This window comes from Eupeodes corollae, chromosome 2 (genome assembly GCF_945859685.1).
Source record: "Eupeodes corollae chromosome 2, idEupCoro1.1, whole genome shotgun sequence".
NCBI lineage: Eukaryota > Metazoa > Arthropoda > Insecta > Diptera > Syrphidae > Eupeodes > Eupeodes corollae.
In genome coordinates this window covers 53,908,523-53,932,409 of record NC_079148.1, presented here as the reverse complement: position 1 = coordinate 53,932,409, position 23,887 = coordinate 53,908,523, and the positions used below count along the sequence as shown (strand labels likewise).

The following is a 23,887-nucleotide window of genomic DNA, read 5'->3' as shown; positions in this document are numbered from 1 at the left end:
TTACAAAACCGTCTATCGGAGCTTTCTCTCCTGAGCATTGAAAGCGATTTACTCCCAGAACTGGATTTCAACGAAATCATCAACGATTTTTCGTCGAAAAAAGGGCGAAAGGTTCCGTTCGTTAACGATAAAACTTAATTTTAGATAATTTTTTTTCCCTTTTTATGTATATGTGTTTTTTTAATTTTTTAACCTTTTCTAGCTAAGTGTCGTAAATACCGGGGACGTTTACGTTTTTATGCATGAATTTAATACAAGAAAATTTACTTATTTTTTGTAATGTCCTTTTTAACTTTTCACACTCTTCGTTCTTAAGTCATACCTGTCATCTATTTATCAAGCTCAAAGAAACTACGTTTTGTGTTTCATATTTATTTTGAAATATTAATTCAATTGCTAATCAAATTCATTAATGAATTCATTAATCTACTAAAATATTTGACGTATTTTATGTTGAATTTTGACTCAGTAGGAATTGAATAAAAAGCTTTCCGTTTTAAATTTAATGTCAGTAAATAAAATTTTTGAGTATCAGAAATAAACATAAATATTTTTGTAAAGACTTTCAAAAACTGTCCTATACTTATTTATTCATTTATTCATTCATTTTTTAATCAGTCCACACATTCAATAAAATGTCTGTCAATAAAGTCTTTAGTACCACCTATTCCATACAACAACAATACTTCAATCTTATAATAAATGTACAAATGTCAACTAAAGAAAGTTAAATTTTTACTGTAAAAAATCAAAGGCATTTTGCAATAAGTACCTCAACCCATTTGATTTTTAACCAAAATAAATATTATTATATTTGATAAATCTTGAAAATAATATTAATTGTTAAGTTTATTGTTATAATTACGCATTGAAATTAAATCACACTTCATAGAATAGTTTAATACAAATTTTATATTTAATTAAAAATGGTTTAATCAAAAAAGACTTTCTTTACTAATTTCAATCAAATATCATTTAAAAACTCTTAATTATGATTCAATTTAGCAGCAAATTTGCTAAACCAAGTATTATACGCTCTTAATAAATAAATTAATTATTATATCCGCATAATTCATCCAATTATAAATAATTTAAATTAACCAATCAAAATTAAGAACGGATCTGTTTCTAGTCCCTCCTAGTTAAATATTCATTTATTGCTTATCCCATAGCGCACAGAGTGCAATAAGTACCCATACAACAAGAAGGTGCGGTTTTTCTTTTCAACTTAAATCCGAAAATAAACAAAAAAAAAACACTGAAACAAAAACAAAAACTCCCACAAAATCGTCTTACACTAATTTTCCTCATTCAAGAAAATTTAATTTTAACCAATAACGATGTTCAATCTAAAAATATGCCACCCGATCCAAACATCTCGAAAGTATCTCACTCTCTGATTTGATGCAACGGCATGGCAGCGGCAAAGCAAACTCACATCATGGGTGAGCTGAGCTATCCTAAACTGAGGACTGAGGAACTCACATGTGCCAGGCCAGCAAACTCAGGGATGCTATTTTTAAAAAGAAGAAAACAAAATAAAGAACACCACAAACCATAGATGATTCCTTAAGCAAAACATCAAATCTCGCCAAGTAATTTCAGTAGTCAGTTGACTATAGGGTGGTTAGTGTTAAACAGCAATTATCCTAATTAAACCGTTTGTACCGAGTTAATTTAATTATTGGGCTCTCTTCACTCTGGCTTCTGGTTGTGGCATTGTATCTCATCGGTTAAAAAAAAGTTTAGAAAATTTCAAAAATTTCCCACCGAATTCGCGTGCCATGTTTCGAGTATGCTCCCCAAAGTAAATTATTATCGAAATTGAAAGCTACGACTAAATCGGGCGGATACATTTGTATTGTATTTTATTTTGTCTTTATTTGTTTGAATTCTTATTTTTGATAAATGATTTACGCGACTAATTTACTAATTACATTAACTATTGACTAATTAAGTGACAAATCGAAACCGATTTGGACGTTCTGACAAAGTTGTTTGTTTTTGCCCGCCTGGTCGTCTCATTCGTCTGAATCCACTAATTTTTGCTCGACTAACGACGGACGGCGTGAAAGCTATTTAAAGCATCATGTTGAATTATCAGCACTTGGACGCGTCTGTAGAGCCAACATCCGGTAGTTTCTTTTACGGGAGCAGCAACAGTCAATTATCCTTAGAGCATATTCACGGTGGTATTGTTGGTGGTGGACTGATGGCAACAAACCCGATTGAGCATCCATCTAGTGCGGCCGGCTACAATAACGTCCATCATAGTCAAGGATCAATGTTTCATAGTGTTTTCAATGGCAACACCGATGTTGGCAAAAGTAGTGATTTTTTGAATGCGAATAATAATAACAATAATCAATTTAGTAGCATGCACGTAGCGTCGGTGAAAGGATCTGAGAATGTGAAACGATTTTCGGTGAATAATCTTCTGCAATTGGCAAGTGACTGTGATATTTCGAAGATGCAGCAACAGCAACCCCACCATTCTTCCACCAATAATACGACTTCCTCCGCTGCTGCCCCTGAAATGGAAGGACTGGGTGAGTTAATAATTTATTAGATTTGGTTTATAAATATTTGATGGGACAAGCAGACATCCTTTGTATTACGAAGAAAATAAAACAAAACAATATTTTTGAATGAAGCGGTGGCGGCGGTCTTAGTGTGATTGTACGAGAAGATATCTATCTTATAGACCTGTCGCATGGATAACTTGCCATAGTATAACAACTCAATTCAATTGAGCATTTTCTAATCAATTATAACGTTTTGGAATTTACTTTATATAAAAAGGAGCTATGGGGTTTTTGGTCAGTTACAAAAATCAAGGCGTCTTATCAAGTTATTTAAGGACTTACGTTTGGTATTTGAATCAATGTTTTTAAGTGGTAGTAGTAAAGTAAGGACATCTGGAATAAAAGTTTTCAAGCTAAAGTTAAAATAATCAATTTAATAAAAAGTTGTAGTGAAAAACTGTCGTCTTAGGTAATATTTTTCCTATCGGCGATACACCTTTGATTATTTGCTTGGATGAGTAACCTTGTATGATTACATATGCGGATAGCAATAGTTGTATGTTTAATTTAATTTATTTATTTATTTATTCATCTACGGATATAAATCTTACAGATAACTAACAATTTTGATATAAAAATATAATAAAATACTTAAAGCTAATTTATAATATGCTTCAAAATTGGATTTTAAATTCACATCTGTTTGTAAAACGATCAAGTTTATTACATTAGTGTTGAAAAATTGTATGTATCTAAAAAATGGTTCATTGCAACCACAATTACATCTATGTTTAGGATTGTTAAAGAAATGACGAAGACGCAATATATTCTTTTCGGAATAAATTTCAAAATTATGAATGATTATGTTGCTTACAGTTTGAATATATCAAATATTTTAAACAAATTTTTGGTGTTGTCTATTTTCTGATTATTGTTCTCGTATTCTGTGTTAATCTTTTAATAAAGTATGGTCTCTAAGATAAGTAACAATATTGGAACTGTTGCATTCATATCATTAAAAATTTTGGATATTTAAAAAGTTCCGACGCAGAAATAAGATGCTCTGTACGAAATTCAAAATCTATTAACAAGTTCTGCTTTCTTTGAAATAGGGATTGAGAGCAGATTAAAACTTTAAAGTTTCCTTTTTACATTATTGAGACATTTGTGTGTAATCTTAATTTAAATGTTTCTTAAATACAATTTTAAAAAAGGTCAATGAAGATATTTACAACTTATTGTAACTTTTATTTTAATAATTTATTTGTATAAATATGTAATATATTTTTAAATAAGTATTACGAAATGACGATAAGTAATTCTAATTATGTCAGACGTTGATGTCGGCGACGCAAAATTGTCAGTCGAATTGTATGAGTTGTTGGTTTGTGTTTGTCCACGTATTCTTCTGATCAGATCAGTGTCGCTGAACAGCTCGTACAGTTCCTCGTTGTATCTTTTCCCTTCACTCTCCATATCTGCAGACGGGGACCAAAAATCACACGACAAATGTTTCTCTAGAAACATCCTTAGACGTTGTTATCTTGGTTTACCCAGTTCAAAGAATCAGCACCATATATGAGAACAGGGAATTACAATTTAAATATGACTTTTGGAATATGATGTAGTTTTATCTGAAGCTACAAAGGAAAGTTGTCATCCAAGTGGTCAATCGTTTCAGGCCTTTTCAAGGATCCGTAAGGTGAAACTATGCAGTTACTGTAACCTACAATAAATCAATTGTGCGCATGTCCTGTATGCTGTCTTGTTATAACCACAGCTCATGGACATCACGATTGTTTAATTAATAAACGAAACGGTCAACTATCATGGATCTACAGCTGTTACTGTTGACTTTCACATTCCAATCGCGTTTTTGAAGAATTGGGGACCAGTTATCCGCACAGTAAACAGTCGATTTTTGTCAATGTATTGGTGTCACAACATACACTTGAGCATTATTATTACTCCCAATACGACAGCTTTGTTCAGGGACGTATTAATTCATAAAAATGCGGGTTTAATCGCAAAACAAAATATGCAATTTGGAAGCGTTATTAATGCGTCTGAAAGAAAGTTTGCCAACTTAAAAGTTATCCTCCTCTTAAGAAAATCAAACGTCATAATTTCGGCAAAGAAAATACTCTACATCCCGACGGATTTCAGACTGGTCCTTAAAAAGAGTTTTTTTTATGCAAGTAGCTATTGCATTACAAATTCTAAATATTTAATCATCATGTGTGTAGCCAGTTTTGAAAATAAACCAAAGCGATGAACACACAGAAATATGAAAAAAGCTCTAGCCTAACATTTTTATATTGTCATTTGCAGGCCGAATATATATACCACTGAGCCAAACCAGTTACTTTAAGTTAGACTTTTTCATATTGATCGGTGTTTCAGGTGGCAAAGAATTGTTTAAATATTTTATTTTATCATTAAACATTCAAACAAATTATTTATAATTTTGCATGCTTTTTGTTCTGCTTAGAAAATACCATGAATCTGCAACGCAAACTAGGAAACGAAAATCTCGAAAGACGTTATCTTGCAAGACAAAACCGAATGATAGCGATGATTAAATAAAAAACTTAAATTTCGTTCTAGTAAATTCACAGAGGAAAGAAAGAGTTATTTATTAAAATTATTCTTTCTTTTAGTATTCATTACAAGCTTAACAATTAGGTAGGCTTCTTAATAGATACCATTTAATAATAACAAATGGGTCTTAAAGTACATATTACAGTTTTTTGTATATTGTACCATTCATCTGCTATAATATGACAGAATTGAAATTATCGAAAGCCATAATTGCTTATCTTACAATTGATTGATCGATTTTTTTTTTTAAATTGGAAACACCTTCATCAAGGGACATCATTTTCTAGAGCTGTAAAAAGTTTTTTAATTTTTTAAATGTTTTTTTTATTTTAACAATGGTCAAAATGGTACACTTAAGATAAAAACATTTTTTAATTTTGTAATTTTTATGGTTTTAAAACTAAATGGGGCACAAGTACATATAAATAAAAACAGAGTTCAAACATGTGTGAAAAACGGAATTTTCCTTAATTTTGTTTGTCTTTTATATCAAATAGTTGATTGAGCAATTATTTTCCTCGTTATCAAGTGCGTATTATTAGTTAAAACACTCAAATGTATAGTACCCGTGCTATGATGGTTAGTGCGTTGGACTGTCATGTCAGAGGTCTTGGGTCCGATCCCTGCCATCTAAAGTTTTTTAACGGACACTGCCTCTTGCGAGGAATTGACAAAGTCTCCAACAATAATTATAGGCACGAAAAGTGCTTTATCAAATTTTCCGTTCGAATTTGTCTTAAAACTGTAGGTCCCCTTCATCCCCCTCACAACAGGGATAGGTTGAGAGTTGTAAGTCACTAGGCCCTAGTTCCACCGGACTGTTGCGCCATCGAATTTATTTTATTCATTTTTACACTCAAACGGATATTTGATCGACTATATTTTAATTTTAATTAAAAGTTAAATTTAAGATCATTAATTAAGTATTTAGGTTTTTAATAGTATTTCATTGAACATTATATCAACCCCAAACATTATCTTGAAAAAAAAATGTTCTGATAAATTTTGAATTTGATCCTTCAAACCGTTTATTCAATTTAATTTATAAGGCATAAAATACAAAAAATAGAATAGTTTAAACTTTTTTTTCTATATATAATTTCTTAAATTATTATGGGTTATTTTTTCGGTAAAGCCTCATACCAAAACAAGATTTGTGATGAATAGCTACTAAAAAAAAACCGCAAAAGTTTCACTATTAGACAAATTGTTTTGTTTAAAGTCTAATTTGTTGCTAGGTTATGAATGCAATGTACAAAAACTACAGCATATTTTATTATTGTTGATGCCTTTATTAATTCTCATTTGAGGAAAAGTGTGTGTTTCTAAAAAAGTTCGTTTACCCAAATAAGATTTTTTCAAAATATTCAATATATAACCTTACCCTCAAATCGTTCATGCAAAATATCAATCGAGGCGTTTGCTTTGTGGCACGTAGCTTCGCGCCGCGCGCGCCGTCCTGCCAAAAACACATGTCCTCCAAGTCCATATAGTTCAATTTGTGCCATAAGGAATTAGTTATCATCGTTATGTAGCGCTAGCTGTTGACGTTGACCGCCTCACTTACGTCGTTTTTCAAAAAAGTACGGACCAATTACGCTACCCGCACAAAATCCACACCCAACGGTAACCTGGTGATCCTCGCGTTAGTTGGTATCGTCCCCTATACCTGCTGTTCATCGACTTCGAGAAGGCTTTTGATAGCGTTAACAGGGATTATATCTTGTTAGCTTTGCGGAGGAGAGGCATCCCAGAAAAACTAATTGCTATTATTAAAGCAGCATATGATGGATCCAAGTGTCACGTTCTGCACGATCGATGGTAGGTTGTCAGATGATTTTGAAATCCAAAGCGGAGTTAGATAGGGCTGTATTCTGTCACCAATATTGTTTTTATTGGTGATAAGTGATATACTGCGCTTAGCTCTGACAGGTAGCGAAGGGATCCAATTGACTTTGACATCCTATTTAAAGCATTTGGATTACACGGACGATGTTTGCTTACTCTCTCATAGGATCATAGATCTCCATCAAATGACAACAAGTGAGGAGAGCAAAACATAACCCGACCATCCTCTCAAATAAATATTTTCTCGCAACCGGTGGAAGCAGTGGAGAACTTTCAATACCTTGGAAGTATCGTTTCCTTTGAAGGCAGAACCAAACAAGACGTTATCTGCCACATCGGCAAAGCAAAAGCAGCGTTTAGTATGCTGTCAAAATTTGGAGAGAACTCTATCAAGTTAAGAAGAAAACTTCGACAGTTTCGCCCAAATGTTGAATCTGTGCTTCTTTATGGGTGCAGCACTTGGAAGGTTACTTCAGCCATAACAAGAAAGCTGCAAACCTTCATGAATAGATGTCTTCGTAACATCCTAAGGATTTTCTGGCTAAACCGTATGTCAAATGAGGTAATTCATAGAAGAACAGGTCAGGAACCTATAGAATCTATAATACGAAGACGTCAATGAATTGGACATACGCTTTGAAAAGGTAACGACTGTATTGCAGGCCAAGCAATGCAGTGGTCACACGAAGGAAGAAGAGCTGGACGACCGAGAAACACATGGCGCAGGACAGTTGAGGTAAAATCAGCGTCACTAGGCAAAAGTTGGAGGGAGCTGAAACACATCACCGGAAACCGTACACGATGGCGCGTAGACGAAGTAAACGCCCAATGCCCCATAAGGGGTTCCCAACAGACTTAACAGGTCTGAGGACCTACGTAAGTAAGTAACTTTGAGCTCCTGGGTCAATTGGATCATGTACGGATGTATGACTGTATGCCCAAGTCCCGACGCAAAATTCGCAAAGTTGAAGTCTGCGAAACGCTGAGTTCTTCTTGTTGTGGACGGCGAGGAATAGACTACCTCGGGTTCTGATATACACTTTCACGGACCGCAGCGATGTTTTCGGCCGGTAAAAAAACTGAGTAATAAACAAAAGATTTTACAGATGTTACCAAAACAAAATGGCCACCATCCAAAAACTACAAGCGCGATTTGAAAAACCCTTTATATCAACCTGAAGAAACAAGTCAAAGAGATCTCAAGAATAGTTTAGACATTCTTGAGATGGGGATTATTTCTTTTTAAATAAAAATAATCAGACAAATTAAAAAAAAAAGAAGTCAAAAAATCAATGAATTGTGAATTGAACATTAGTAGAAATCAGGAATTGATAACCTTCCTGAAAATATTTTTCGAAATAGTCAATGAAATTAAGTTTCAGTAAAACTAACTAACTACTCCAAAAATCCTAGCAAAACTGAATTTTTGACACTTTCGAATCTATATCGATGATCTGCTTCTTTTTATTTCGACATAATGAATATTTCTTATCATTAAAAAAAAAACCGTATTACTACTATCAACACCACAAACCCAAAATGTAGAGGTGTTTTGGAAAATTTTCTATAATTGTAGTTCTTAAGTAATGGAGACACTTTTTTGGAGTCATGTGTTTAAAATAATATTATAAACACAACTTTAATCAAACTTAAAAAATCAAATTTAATCGATTCATTAAAGTTATATACATATATTTGACACTTTAAATTAATATGGTTTTGTTTAACGCGTAATCAATCTTAAAACTATGTTTTACAAATCAACGATACAAAAATTGAATGACACATTGTTTTGACCTTAAAATCATAAGAATAACAATCTGTAAGATTTTTATAGCAAAAGCCAAACACTAAAGTGGCTTCTTATTTATGGGTTTTACAATCTTGCAAAATTCCTTTGGCGGTTTGTCAGACCAGGCGGAACTTGTCATCTTAAAAGAAATTTATGACATGTTTGTAGACACTTCATCAAGCCGCATCTCTTGTAAAAAATGTCATATTTAAAGACCGCAGAAAACCCCTCACTCATGGTTCATATAATTGAGTGATAATCATTTGCAAGAAGGAGTATTTAAGTTTTAATTGCTCATTTCGGCATATTTGCAGGATGAATGCATTTCAAATTGTCAGCTTCCGTCACTGTTATACTTGACGAAGATGAAACGTCTCATGATACACAGGATTCAGGTGTCAAGATGAGTTTCTGTTTGCTAGCATCAATCCTTATACTGAATCGCTCTTTAGGGAATAACCACTTGCAATAAATAAGTCAAACGCATGCGGTATAATTTGTCAAAGCCCCAATTCTTTGCCACCCTGAAGTCTAAAGCTGAACAGAGTTTTATAAAAAAGAAATTAAAAAAATATAAAACAAAGCAAGGCAGTAATTTCTTGTACTGCATCGATGACAATTTAGATGCACATGTCGTGCTCGCTCGTTTTTTTAAGACTTAAAAACGACCCCTTTTTTAAGACTACCAAACTCGAATTCCACCAAATAAAATAAAAACAAAAAAAAAATATTCTGAGATGTGAAGTCGAAAAAAGGCATCGTTTTCCAACCACGCGCATCACTTTTCCTGTGCGGCCGACCTGTCAACACGAATTAACGTCCCGTCATGTCGGAGTTGCCTCTGCGGCAGAAATGAAGACAGCCACTTACTCCTTTGAGAATTGGCCGCGGTTTTTCGTCTTCAAAAATCAGAAAAAAAAAACATTCAAAAACTACCATCCCCGACAATCATTGCCATGATTCGAATCCGATACCTCGAGAATAGAACAAGTAGTATATGTAGTATAGGTATATTATGTATCTCATCTCAGTGGATGGCGTCGTCATCAACGTCACTACAAATGCAACAGCATCAGCTATTCCGTGTTGCCTGATGTTGCAGCTTGCAGTATTTGAATGTTGTGTCTTGTGTAGATATATGGAATCAAAAACAAAAATCGTGAATGGCTTGTGTTGTGCATTGAAAATATGTACGTTCATTTCCAATCTTAATTAGATAATTAAGACGAATTGGATGGCAGGCCATCAGCTCTCAACACGATCAGATTTTGAATTCCGGACGACAACGTACATAAGTCATTCGCTTATAGAAAAATATCTATAAGCGAGTTAAAATTGTGTTGAGTTTATTTGCTATTAATTTGTGTTATTTTCATTTTTCGGCTAAGAGTATTTTTGAAAAAAAAAAACTAAATTTGCAATGCAAACGCATTCTATTTTGTCATTGGACATCAATTGCATGTAGTTCAATTTTCTATTTTTAAAGTGGCTTTCAAATACAGAGCGCAGGTATATTAGAAAATGCCACCTTCTTTCAATCTCTTGTCGTTTTCTTGTAGGTTGGCCAAATTCATTGTACTAATTTGCAATGATTTAAGATCTTGTAAATTCAATGAGAAAGATAATATTCTACTTAATTTTGTTGACTTTGAATTTTTTGAAGGAATTATATACTGTCTTTTTTTTACAAAGATATGTTTTTTTTATTAGTCCAGGATCTTTATATTATTTTTAAATTTAAAAGTGACTTTTAAGTATTCTGAATAACTAACTTTACCCGTGTTTTGTTGGGAATTCTATCCATAGTAAAGTAGGTTTTTACACGAATAACAAAAACAATATCCATAGTGAGAATAACACCGATAAAAGTTAGAGTAGAAACTCACTATGGATAGGTTTTTGACATTTATATGAGCCTCGAATGGATCTTATGTGATTTCGTTCTCAAAGGTTGGTACGATTGATATTGCATTTGTATCTCGATGGCTGTGTTCGTTGAGTAGTTCTGCATTTGGAATCATGTGTGTTTTACATTGCGGAAAAACGAATCTATTACTGTTGATATTATTTAGTTTTGTTAGTGAAAATGGACTAACTAGGCTTATTTTGCAAGAAAAAACAATAGAAAAGATATTTATGTTTTGCTATGTTTCCAAAAAAGGTTTATCTTAGCTTCAAGCTCGCTTCAACACCACATGTTAATGTAGTAGTCTACGAACAAACCTCCTTTTTGAAGTTTTTTATTATTATTTTGGCAGATCTTCTTTCAGTTGTACCAATTTTTAAATACAAAAATCTGGCCACTGCGGATCGTTTTGTTGGGAATTTCTCACTTTACCATGTATGAAATGCGAACAAAACGCACGTTTTAAAACTAAGATTAGATAGCTTAGTTTCCGAATGCAGCATATTGCATCCATTTTGGTTCTTTCTATGTTGTTCATAATCGTAGATTATAGACTCTTTTATTTAATCTTAATACAAATAATGACGGATCTATTGACCATTAGATATTACGTATATATTTATATTTATATTATAATTGTGATAAGTAAATCATCATTCAACAATTATTTAACAACCATAACCAACAAAAACGAAATACTTAACAAAAATAAGTGACCCTTATTTGCCTTTTTAATTGTTTTTTATTTGGTTACTGCAAAGGTTCAGGTTTAAGTTTGAAATGTTTGTCTGTTGGGCAATATTAATATTGTCTGAGAAAAAATTAAAAAATGTAAGTTTTTTACCGTTAAAATGAACAATTTACATATTCGGCACTTTTAGTTTCAACTAATTTACTAATGGATTAGTTTATTTTTTTAAAAAACAAAAGTTAAAATAATGACGGTACCTACACTTGAAAGAAAGAAAAAGAATCTGTTTTTTATTTTTATTTATTACATATTATTTAGTCTTGCACAGTAAGATACAATATATTTTAAGGTAGTACAAGCTTCAGTTTTACAATTAGTTAACATGAAATGAATGAATACTTAATTTTAAACAAGATGACTTGAAAAAAATGGTAGACATGTGCATTCAAGAGGACACAAGCGTCCACAGGTTTTTCTCAAAACCCACCTCTGTCTATCAACTCCTACTCTCACCTCCCCGCGGTGAACATCGGGTGCCTAGTACCTCAACTGGAGATTGGGTTCCAACCCCAGTGGAAAGTTGTTGGGGGCAGCAAACGAGAGAGGGGGGGAGAGGTGTTTCCACTAAGGCACCTCTCCTTATCCAGGCGGCAGCGGACGAATTCTCGAGATAGAATCAACGGTGGAGTCTACAGTTCCAGTAAGGTCGAACTACTTAGTGAACACCTTATAGGGCTTCTTCGACATATTCGGAGCCCAGGCCTATAAGGAGCGGTTCATCCGGCTCCCCTTCCTTGGAGTTATACTAAGGATCTGGCCCTCCAGGTTGGGGGTTGTGCCGTCGGGGTGACTTCCTGGCCACGTAAAAACATCATAGTTTCGAAGCAACAACAAGCCTCGGATACGGACGGATTCACTGTTGACAACCCGCGCAAACGAAATAAGGACAACGAACTTCGGATATGTACGTGGAATGTTAGGTCCCTTAACAGACCACGTGCAGCCGAACAATTAGCGGAAGCCCTAAACTGCTGCAAGGCAGATATTACAGCCATCCAAGAAGTGCGATGGGATGGACCGGGTAAACGCAAACTAAAAGACTGCGATATCTACTACGGCGACTGCTACCGAGAACAAAGACAGCGTCTATTTGGGTGTGGATTTGTTGTTGGAACTAGGCTCAGGCAAAAAGTCTTGAGTTTCAACAGTGTGAGCGAGCGCATCACGACAATCCGCATCAAGGCTAAATTCGCCAACATAAGCCTAATATGCGCGCATGCCCCAACAGAGGAGAAAGATGAAGACACCAAAGATATGTTCTTCGAGCTCTTGGACAAGACATATGAGCAGTGCCCTGGCTATGACATTAAAATTGTCTTAGGAGATTTTAATGCCAAGCTAGGAAGAGAAGACATCTTTGGTGGCATAATCGGGAGGTACAGCCTGCACGACACCACCTCCGACAACGGATTCAGGCTGGTCGATTTCGCTGCGGGGCGAGACGTTCTGGTAGCTAGTACGCAGTTCACGCATCTCAATATCCACAAGGGGACATGGAAATCTCCTGATCAATCAACCGTCAACCAGATTGACCACATTGCCATCGACGCACGACACTTCTCCAGTATCCAGGATATCCGAACATTCCGAGAGGCCAACATTGACTCGGACCACTACCTCGTTGTAGCCAAGGTACGGCTACGGATATCCCGATCCAAGCCAAAACAAGGAGGTACTGTGAGAAGATTCGACGTTAGACGGCTACAATCGCAAGAGACTGCCATGTCCTTTTCCGATCGAGTCTCTAGTAACCTCCTAAGGAGTCCTATGCTTCCTGCATTAAGCATTGAAAACCAGTGGCAACATTGCCTTGCAGCCATCAGAGATGCCGCCTCTGAAGTGCTAGGTTTCACACGGCCACCACAGCGAAACCCCTGGTTTGACGACGAATGCCGGCAAGCGCACGCAGCGAAACAAGAGGCATACAAAACGGCGCTGCACAAAAGGACTAGAGCTGCTCGCGAGCTCTACGAGCAGAAGAGGAGAGAGGAACACCGGCTTCTTAGACGGAAAAAAAGAGAGCATGAGAAGCGCGCGATCGAGGAGATAGAGGGATGTCACAACAGGAATGAGGTTCGTAAGTTTTACCAAAAGGTAAAAAAAACCTCCCAAGGGTACCAGCCACGAACCGAAGCCTGTAAAGACGATCAAGGGAACATCGTAGTAGAACCACAGTCGATGCTGAGAATATGGAAAGATCACTTCTCCAAATTATATAACGGCGATGACGAACCGAACTCCGCTGTAAGGGAGATAGAACCACTCAACCTCGGCGACGCAGATCAACAATTCCGCCTACCCGACCTTGACGAAGTGAAGATAGCTATATCTAAACTTAAGTCAAACAAAGCTGCTGGAGCTGACGGCATCACCGCCGAACTATTCAAAGCAGCAGGCGATGACTTGGTAGGGAGCATGCACCAACTCATCTGCAAAATTTGGTCGGAAGAAAGCATGCCCGATGAGTGGAATCTCAGCATAGTGTGCCCGATACATAAGAAAGGAGACCCTCTAAACTGCGCCAACTACAGAGGCATCAGTCTCCTTAACATTGCGTATAAGATCCTCTCTGCCGTATTATGTGAACGTCTGAAGCCATTCGTCAACAACCTGATTGGTCCTTATCAGTGTGGCTTCAGACCAGGAAAGTCCACTATCGACCAAATATTCACACTACGGCAGATCTTGGAAAAAACCCAGGAGCTTCAAATCGATACCCACCATCTCTTTATCGATTTTAAAGCCGCGTATGACAGCATCTATAGGGAAGAGCTCTACCGAGCAATGTCTAGTTTTGGCATCCCTGTCAAACTTATCCGTTTGTGCAGAATGACGATGGAGAATGCACGCTGCTCTATCAAGGTCGGAAAAGATCTTACCGATGCATTTGATGTCAAAAAAGGTTTTAGACAAGGCGATGCACTGTCATGCGACTTCTTCAACATCGTTCTGGAAAGAATTGTGCAAAACTCAACCGTAAACACTAGAGGCACAATCTTCCAAAGATCCATCCAATTACTCGGATACGCAGATGATATTGACATAATTGGAAGATCAAAGCGTGATGTCAGTGGAGCGTTTTTGAGCATTGCGAAGGAAGTGAAGAAGATGGGTTTAGTGGTCAATGAGGGCAAGACCAAGTATATGCTGTCATCAAAAAAGGACACTGAACGACGACGTCTTGGACAAAACGTCACCATGGACAGCTATAACTTTGAGGTAGTTAAGGACTTTGTCTACCTAGGCACCGCTATTAATGCAGACAACGACACCAGCGCTGAAATCAAACGAAGAATAACTCTTGCAAATCGCTGCTTCTTTGGACTTAGAAGGCAATTGAGAAGTAAAGTCCTCTCTCGAGCATGTAAAATCACCATCTATAAGACACTCATCATCCCGGTTCTCATTTATGGCGCTGAGGCCTGGACCCTGTCAAAGAAAGATGAGAGCGTCTTAGGATGTTTCGAGAGAAAAATTCTTCGGGCGATTTTTGGTCCCGTACGCATAGATGGAGAATGGAGGAGAAGATATAACGACGAGCTGTACGGGCTGTACAGCGACACTGACCTAGTTAGCAGAATCAAAGTCCAACGGCTTAGATGGCTAGGTCATGTAGAGCGGATGGACATCAACGCTCCAGCCCGGAAGGTCTTCGAATCCAATCCCGAGGGACGGCGCAGTAGAGGAAGACCGCGACTCAGGTGGCGCACCCAGGTGGGAGAGGACCTCAACCAACTTGGCGTGCGAAACTGGAGACAGCTAGCTAGGGACCGAGTTGGCTGGAGACGCTTGTTGGTTGAGGCCCAGGTCCGCCCCGGACTGTAGCGCCACCTTAAATGAAAAAATGAAATGACTTGAAAAAAAAACATTTATGTATACAAAACTACTTTATTCTATTTAATTAATGAAGATTTGATAAATGGACTTTATTATTGTACCTTATAAAACACCTTTAAAGTATACAAAAGAAACATAAGTTAAAATCATCGAAATGCCTCAAAATACTGTCAATAAGCTCGCTGTATAGTGTTGCCATAAGAAGTCATAAATTGTGACATTAGTTTTAACTTTGTTGTGTTTTTGTTCCATTATTTAAAAATGTTCGTTTATTTGTGTTATTTATTTGTTTATTCAACTTTTCATAACAAAAATGCAATAGTACAGTTAACTCAAAACTAATAAATTTTAAAAATCCCTTAAAGAAGCTGGAAAACAGCCAGCGAAACGTCGGGTAACAGAAGATGAATTAGTTTTTTATTAATTATATCAAGAATATTGATCATTAAAGCCCAATCAAGCAAACATTATATATTAACTCAAGAACTTATGATCCAACACTCAAACACTGTCAAGTCTTATTCTAAACCGAGTAGTGCAGCCTATCATCCTTATAGTTTAAGGTCGGGAATTCCACAACCAAACCGCGTGAACGAAAAATTGACGGCTCGAAACAAGATAGGAGTAGCGTATTGGTATCAGATCTTAGAGCGTGGAAAAGGATTCTGTTTTAAAGCTACGTCGGTTGTCGTGTTTGCATGACATTGTGGAGCATTAGTAAGGTACTAAACGATAATAAGTTATCAAGAGAAAAACCATATATTAATCTTGCATTTGAGGAAATGTGAGCATATTTCCGTACTAGAATGTTACTATTGAGTAATATTGAAGAAAATCAAGATGTGTCTGTAGGGTCTTTTGAAAAGACGAAGCATTTTGACTTAGTAGGATTTGAACAAGTCCGTTTGATCAAGACAAGAGCAATATCTTATTAAGATGTTCGTTTATTTCCCAAATACCATTTTCAAACAACATCAGTGGACAACTGTTCCTAAGCTGTACATCATCGGCATACAAATGTATCGATGAGTAAAAGCTTAGAGACGGGAGCTCATTGATTTAGAGGTGGTAAATGACCCAGGAGGTGAAGCTCCCCTTACTTCAAAATCGTTTTGTTTACTGACAAAAATAAGTTTTAGCACAATGTACACAAATATGAATCACACATGATTCCAAAACAAAAAAGAACCACGACAAAAAGATAACTTCGTACCTGTCTGTCGATTTATTTAAGAGTTTAACAAAGTATTAATAACAACATTTTATGTGAGATGAACAAATTAAAAGTTGTTGGTTTTATTTATTTTCATGTTATTTAAAAAAATTGTGTAACTAAAAGTTAGCAACAATATTTAGCCTTTGAAAAAATAAGTTTGATTTCTAGCACTGTTTTAGTTGCAGAGATTTTTAGTCGAATTCCAATTTTTATCAATTTTGGTAGCACTTTTGGAAAGTTTTTATTTTCTATACTAAAAAATACAAATTGAATTTTACCAATTATCATACGTTAATAAGAAAATTTAGTACAGAATGAAATCGTTTTAGAGCTTATGCCTTCATTTATGTCTGGATTTTAATTAAAAAAATGAATATTGAAAACAATACTTTTTATTAGATCAAATTAGTTTGAAGCAAATCATTTTTTTTATTTTTTAAAAGATATTTAAGTTGAAAATCATTTTTTACAAAGTTTTAGTAATACTTTTTATAAGTTCTTATTTTTTGTAAAAATAAAACTGTCAACTCGATCTTTTTCAAAATTTTACTTAATGTTGAAAATCATAATTTTTATGAAATTAGTTTTATTTTTTTTATTTTTTAAAAAGGCATTTGAGTCAAAATCAATTTTTACCAATTTTTAGTAATGTCTTTAGGGTTTATCTTTTTAGATTTCGATTTATTTGCAAATTTATCAGATGTCAAAAACGGTATTTTTCTACAATTATTTTGAAGATAAGATAATTTTTGTTCGTAAGATATGCAAGGTGACAATTAGTTTTTTTTGAAATAAATATTTTCTATTCGAAACATCGGACCGATCACAATAACTTCAAAACGGAAGTTAATAATCTGATAGACACGAAATGCAAATTTGTTTACTTGGTTAATTATGTTAAGTATACTAATACACAAATGTGTCGGGAACCGGGAAACAAATTTACAAAAACCAAAGGTTATGAGTTATTAAGGTTTTGTCTATCCTTGTTTCCACAAACCAATTTGTTATTTTTGTTGCACAGATATAATTTAACCTCCTTTTCCTCTTCTGAATACAAAATCATAAAAAAGAACTGAAGGTTAAGTTTTGTTTTATTATTTATCTATGGTTTTCGCAGCTTTATCCTTCGAAAACTTTTCAAGAAGAATTAATGAACAATTTAAAAATCAAATATCTCGAAATTTGTTAATTGATGCAATTTGGTTTTGCTTTTGTGTTTTTTTTAACGTTATAGCTTATGTTATACTCCAAGTGGTCAATCGTTTCAGGCTTATCGGCGTAGATTATCAACTTCAAATGTCCCCACAGAAAATAGTCAAGTCGTGTAAAATCACAGGAACTTGAAGGCCAATTCACTACCTTGTAATGTGAAAGTATGAGGGCACCAAAAGTATCCCTCCTTTAAATCAAGTGTGGCAAGAGTTGTGCAACATGTTGTGCCGCTCCGTCTTGTTAAAACCACAGCTCCTGCACATCATGGTTGATTGATGAACGAAAATGACAGTTATCTTGCCTTTAGAGCGGTAACCATGAACTGAAAGAAGGAGGAATAGGGACCAGTCATTCCATTAACTTTTAATACACGCCAAATAGTTAATTTTTGTGAATGTAACAGTGACTTAACTCACTCCAAATACGGCAGTTCTGTTTATTGACGTATCCATTAACCCAAAGAGAAGGCTTTCAATCAGAGATAGCCACAAATTTTTAGTTTTAGTAAATCCTTGACAATCATCGGTATACGCAAGATCAAGATATCGAGGTTTTGATTAATATAACGCAGTATGATGGCAAAAACCCAAAAACATCAAATTCATACCCACCGATTTCAAGGCCGCATATGACAGCGTGATGGCAATAGTGCTTTTGTTAGTATTGAGGCAGAGCCGGTAAAAATAGGTTTAACGGTTAATGTAGGGTACCATCGTCAAGAACTAACAACACAGGTGTCTCGGTCAAAACTTCACCATCGACAGAGGCACCTTTGGGATAGTTGTGGACTTCGTCTATCTTGCTAAAAAAGCAATTGATTAGCAAAGCCTTCTCTCGAAGAACCAAAGTGTCGCTATATAACACCCTCATCATCCAGTCCAGCGGATGAAAGCACCTTGGGTCGTTTCAAAAGAGAAACGGGTCAACTCCGTGGGATAGTTGAAGAAGGAAGAACATTCTGAATGGTCGTTGCATTGCGGTTCACGACGTCTTAATTTTTTTCGCCAATATTGCTCCTTCGCCCAGCCAATTCTGGTTATTGAACTGTTGCACTATATCTGAGAAAACAAGCTGAATGAGCTCCTTTTTTAGTCTGGTTCTTCTGCAATTGAGAAAATTCAATCAGATCCACTGTTTAAAGATTCTATCAAAGTGTCGTACGCAATTCTTTGTTGTTGATTTAATTGTAGAACATTTGTAAATTTGTTGTTGTCTTTGCAGTTTATGGTTAGATTCATATTCCGACCATTTTCATATTTATTCAACTTTTCAACCTTTTCTGGAATTCCACACAAAATTCAAGTACAAATTTACCCAAATCACTCTAGCTCTTCTCGAGTTTTAGCGAGATAAATGAACAGCAATTCATTTATATACATTTATTTATCTCAACTTTTAAACCATTAAATAAACAACAATTGAAACAAAAATCTTCATTTCTTCTAAATTTCAACTTTAATAATTAATTTATAAATTTTTATCGCCTCCTAGCTCTTACCTGCATTTAAAAATTAAATTTAAAACCGCTGAAACTATGGAATATGCATTTATTGCTTTTTAATTTAATTTACTTGAATATGGTGCATATATCCCGAAATATAGGAAATTGAACTATAAATAACTAAGTTAGGCAGGAATTCAGGAAAAACAAATTTATATTTCAAAAACACAAGATCAAAATGTGTATAGAGTTCAAAAACCATAAAACTGAATGTTGAAAATATTGATCTTTTATCTAATTGAAATCATTAATGTCACCATAAAATTTTAAATGATCTCTGTTTTTATTACAAAATGTGAGCCTTAATTGGGTCCTAACAATGTAAAAGGCTGCAAATTCTCAGAAAGGCTTTAAAATATTCTGTTTTATACTTATTTTGGTTTCATTCCCTCTGTTGCAGGTGATGGCTTCCGAGCTGAATATAGTTCATCATTAGACGATAGACAAAACGGTTCGAGGAAACCACGACGAAATAGAACAACTTTTACTAGCGGACAGCTGACAGCTCTGGAAAAAGTATTCGAGAGAACACATTATCCAGATGCATTTGTGCGGGAGGAGCTAGCTAATAAGGTTGGCCTTAGTGAAGCTAGAGTTCAAGTGAGTTTTATCAATCGATTTCATTTATCAATTTTATGTAACAACTTCTTTCTTTAAAAGGTTTGGTTCCAAAATCGACGTGCAAAGTTTCGTCGTAACGAAAGACGATCTGCTGGGGCAACTACACCACAACCAGTACCACCAATCACGTCTGCCCACAAAATGGATAAATCACCAGCGCTATTCCACCAACAAATGGAACTACCTCATCATCCATATCATCTGGGTTTTCCTGGAATGGGTATCTATGCAACAAAGAACTATAATAGTAGCTATAGTGGATTTGCGGCGGCAGCAGCAGCGTCTGATGGCAACAATGCAGGTTGTTCCTTTTTGACACCTTCAAATTATTGTGGGGCATCGTCTTATCAACATGGATATGCTTCATTTCGGTACAAAAGTCAAGGATTTCCTTCAATATGACAAGAAATCTACAAGAGCAAAAACAATATCAGGATTAAACTTAATTGATACCAAATTTAATAGAGACCATTATATTTTTAATTTATTTTGTAATAATTTTAGATAATAAGTTTAAATCTATACTAATTTAATACAAAAATGTAAGTTTTGAAATTCACCAAATATTATTATAGAACCAAAGTTATATTTTCTTTTTTGCTAATTGTAGTTAAGTTTTGTACCTTAAGAAATTAAATAATAATTCACGTACCTAGTCAAAAAAAAAAACGTATGTATCTTTAACTTAGAAAAGTAATACCTAAAGTTCATCAGTTTTGAAAGTTCAGGTAAGTCCAAGTCTGGTGAGATATAAATTGAAATTAACTTAATTGTTAATGTGGTACTGAAGATGTCGTATTCTAAATGTTCTAAGAAAACAAGTAAACCATTTTTTGGGTGTCCTCTCGGCCATAACTTAATTAAGGTTAGTTAGTAATGCGCCTAACGTTCGGCAATTATTTTCGTAAACATGGTGTTTTGCGAAGCCTTACGAAAAAAAATGTAACAGTTTTAAATCACTTGATTTTGGTGGCCTTTTGATTTCACCAAGACAATAACGCTGGTAAGCAAGGTTTTGTAACTGACACAATTATACTTTTACAAATATTTTTTGCAGATGCTATTTCATTGTTGACTACAAAATCAAGTTTTAAAATTAGAAATAACATTTGATAAGGTTTTGAGTCTATGAAAATTCAATAAATTTCGTGATGATTTTTAATAATTACTTTCTTCAATCTTAGCTTTTCAAAAAATTTTCTATAGTTAGTAAGACTTTAACTGGCAGGAACGTTGAAGCATATATTTATGTTGAAACGATTTGTAAATTATATTAAAAAAATATATGATTAATGTTGAAAAACATTATTTTTTTGTTTAAACTAAAATTATCGTGAGCATTAAAAAATTAATTTTTAAACGAATTTTTAAAAACCATGAAAGCTTAACATTTAAGATTTTTCAAAACTTTATATGAAATCAAATGAAAACCTTCAAGTCATCTCATAACATATGAGAATTTCCAAAGATGAATTAAATTACCAAAATGATTTAAACTGTAACTGAAAGACTAGCAAAATCATTTTCAATTTTTTGTTACGAACTATGGTGTTTTAGAATCTAGCCTTAATACCATATTAAGTTTTTGTTCTAAATTTTTAAAGAGGTATATTTCAAAAATCTAACTTGAAAGAGAAATTATAAGGTGAGATTAAAATTTTGACATCAAATCCATTTGGAAACTTATTGCTTGGTTTGTGTCGCAAAAAAATAGTTATTTAATTGACCAGTGATAATTAAGTTTAATCATTAAAATCACCATTTTTAAGTAAGTTTTGAGTAGTTTTATTGTTTTTTAACACCATTAATACATTCTTCCATACTTTTAGAACAATTTTGAAAACATTTACCTGTGTTTTGTTGGAAAATCTATCCATTGGTAAAGTAGGATGTTACACGAATAACAAAAACAAAATCCATAGTATGAATAACACCGATAAAAGTTAGAGTAGAATCTTTCTATGGATGGGTTTTTGAAATTTATACGAGTCTCGAATAGATCTTATGTGATTTCGTTCTCAAATGTTGGTACGATTGATATTGCTTTTGTATCTCGATGGCTGTGTTCGTTGAGTAGTTCTGCATTTGGAATCATGTGTGTTTTCCATTGGCGAATACAAATCAATCTATTACTGTTGATATTATTTAGTTTTGTTAGTAAAAATGAACTAACTGTGCTTATTTTGCAAGATAAAACAAACAAAAAGATATTTATGTTTTGCTATGTTTCCACCAAAGTTTTATTTCAGTTTAGATTAAATAAATCTTTATGTTTCCACCGCACAAGAAGATTTAAAAATGATTAAGTTTGACAGTACTTTCTAAAATTCAAATGGTGTTTTGATGTGTGAAGTGCAAGTGAGGGAGTTTGTTTCGTGTTAAACAATGAAGAACTGATAAGTTCAGGACCATATAAGAATATGTCTATTTTTTTATTTGATTAAAACAAAACTATATTTTTTGTACATAAACATGAAAATATGTTAAATCAACTGCTCCACACAGTTTTTTCTTCTCGAATTTTGACTCGACTCCGATCTCCGACGGGAATCGAATCAAATCAAGCTCATTTCAACTCGATTCAGGTATATAAAAAATTGAGTCGATCTTCAAGCTCGCTTCAACACCACATGTTAATGTAGTAGTCTACGAACAATAAACAACAACGAACAATAAAATTAAATACGTTTTTTTTATAGAATCTCAATTTCCAGATGCTTTCTTACCATTTCTTCTTGAAAATTGTCCATTTTATTAGTTTTGTTTGCTAAGTTAATTTTAACTTTTGATTTTAATAAAACTTTATTCTATTTGTGTAATTTTATTATTATTATTCTGACAGAACTTCTTTCAGTTGTAGCAAATTTTAAATATAAAAATCTCGTGTTGTTGGCAATTTCTCACTGTACTACATACGGAATACCAAAAAAATGCACTTATTATTAACAATCCGCATCAGTGGTATTTTAAAAATAATGATTTCAATTTCTTCTTGCGTAAAAACGTTTGGGAACAAGAGTACATTGTCATGATAAATGTAGGCTTTATGGTGAATAAATTCTTCTAATTGTTTATCAAGTGTAGAATTATTTGACGTCTTTTTGCTTTTCCGTATTTTTTTAAGGAATTCTGCAAACAAATCATCATTGACTCGACAACCAGCATCCGGTCTTGGCCTAGTCTCCCATAGATCAAAAGTCAACATTTCAAGGTTAATAAAATTTTTTATTTTTAATGCAGAATTTTTCTATGAGAACGGGACAGTTAAGTGACAGTGAGATTTCTCATTAATAATCAGTTATTGGTTCTCAGTCGCGTCACGAAGTTAAGTGTCTTTCGCAGTTTAGAAAAACATTTAGTCTAAAAAAACGACTTCGCACAGATCAATTTTTGTACCTAGATTGTTAAAAGTTAATTTTGGAAAAAAGGTGATTTGAATATTTAAACAATATATCATGACGGCATTTAAATAGTTTTCTGAATATTTTTTCTTTTTTTAACATTCATTAGAACTTAGAAAAATTAGAAAAAAAACCATCAATTGCCGCTAAATGCCGACTATAACCTATACATCAAAATTTAGTCCTAGGTATTTTTTCTTCTTTCAAAATATATGTATATGACTTTTTGAGCGAAGATTGGAGCAAATCAAAAACTTTGATCCAATAAAACACTGATTTCCACTTTTTTTAGATTCAAGCAATATGATGAAGCGAATCGATATTTTTATTGTTTGGCATTTGGCTAAGAACGAAAAAAGTTACGGAACTTGGTGGTATTTAAATAACTTTATAAAATTTATGTTTTAGAAGCAAAAAAGAAGATAATTAATCTTTGTAAATGCTTTCAAAGAAGGTGGGACGGGACGCCTGTTCAAAGAAGAAAAACGTACTTCTGTCTAAAAACAGTGCTTGGCTTGATTTCGAAGAAGTTTTTAGTTCTGTACGAGAGCAATCACAAAAACCTCAAGCAGACCAACAAAGCCATTTTTGGAAAGCTTGTCTAGAACGAATATACTTTGAAGCTTTTGGTTGAGGGAAAATTGTCAAAAAATCAGTACCCAATCATCATAAA

General features: G+C 34.2%; 1 protein-coding gene across 2 annotated transcripts; it reads left to right on the top strand.

Moving 5' to 3' along the window:
• Nucleotides 1–1,604: 1,604 nt before the first annotated feature.
• On the top strand, nucleotides 1,605–20,463 carry LOC129948318 (paired mesoderm homeobox protein 2-like). 2 transcript variants are annotated; one of them, XM_056059271.1, is made up of 4 exons: nucleotides 2,177–2,317; nucleotides 2,377–2,549; nucleotides 19,593–19,792; nucleotides 19,853–20,462. In XM_056059271.1, the coding sequence occupies exons 1-4, from the start codon at nucleotides 2,304–2,306 to the stop codon at nucleotides 20,213–20,215; spliced, it is 750 nt and encodes a 249-aa protein (XP_055915246.1). In that variant the 5' UTR covers nucleotides 2,177–2,303; the 3' UTR covers nucleotides 20,216–20,462. The 2 variants fall into 2 exon arrangements, with proteins under 2 accessions (XP_055915245.1, XP_055915246.1); XM_056059270.1 differs by having other exon boundaries at nucleotides 1,605–2,549; nucleotides 19,853–20,463.
• The last annotated feature ends 3,424 nt before the right edge of the window (nucleotides 20,464–23,887 follow it).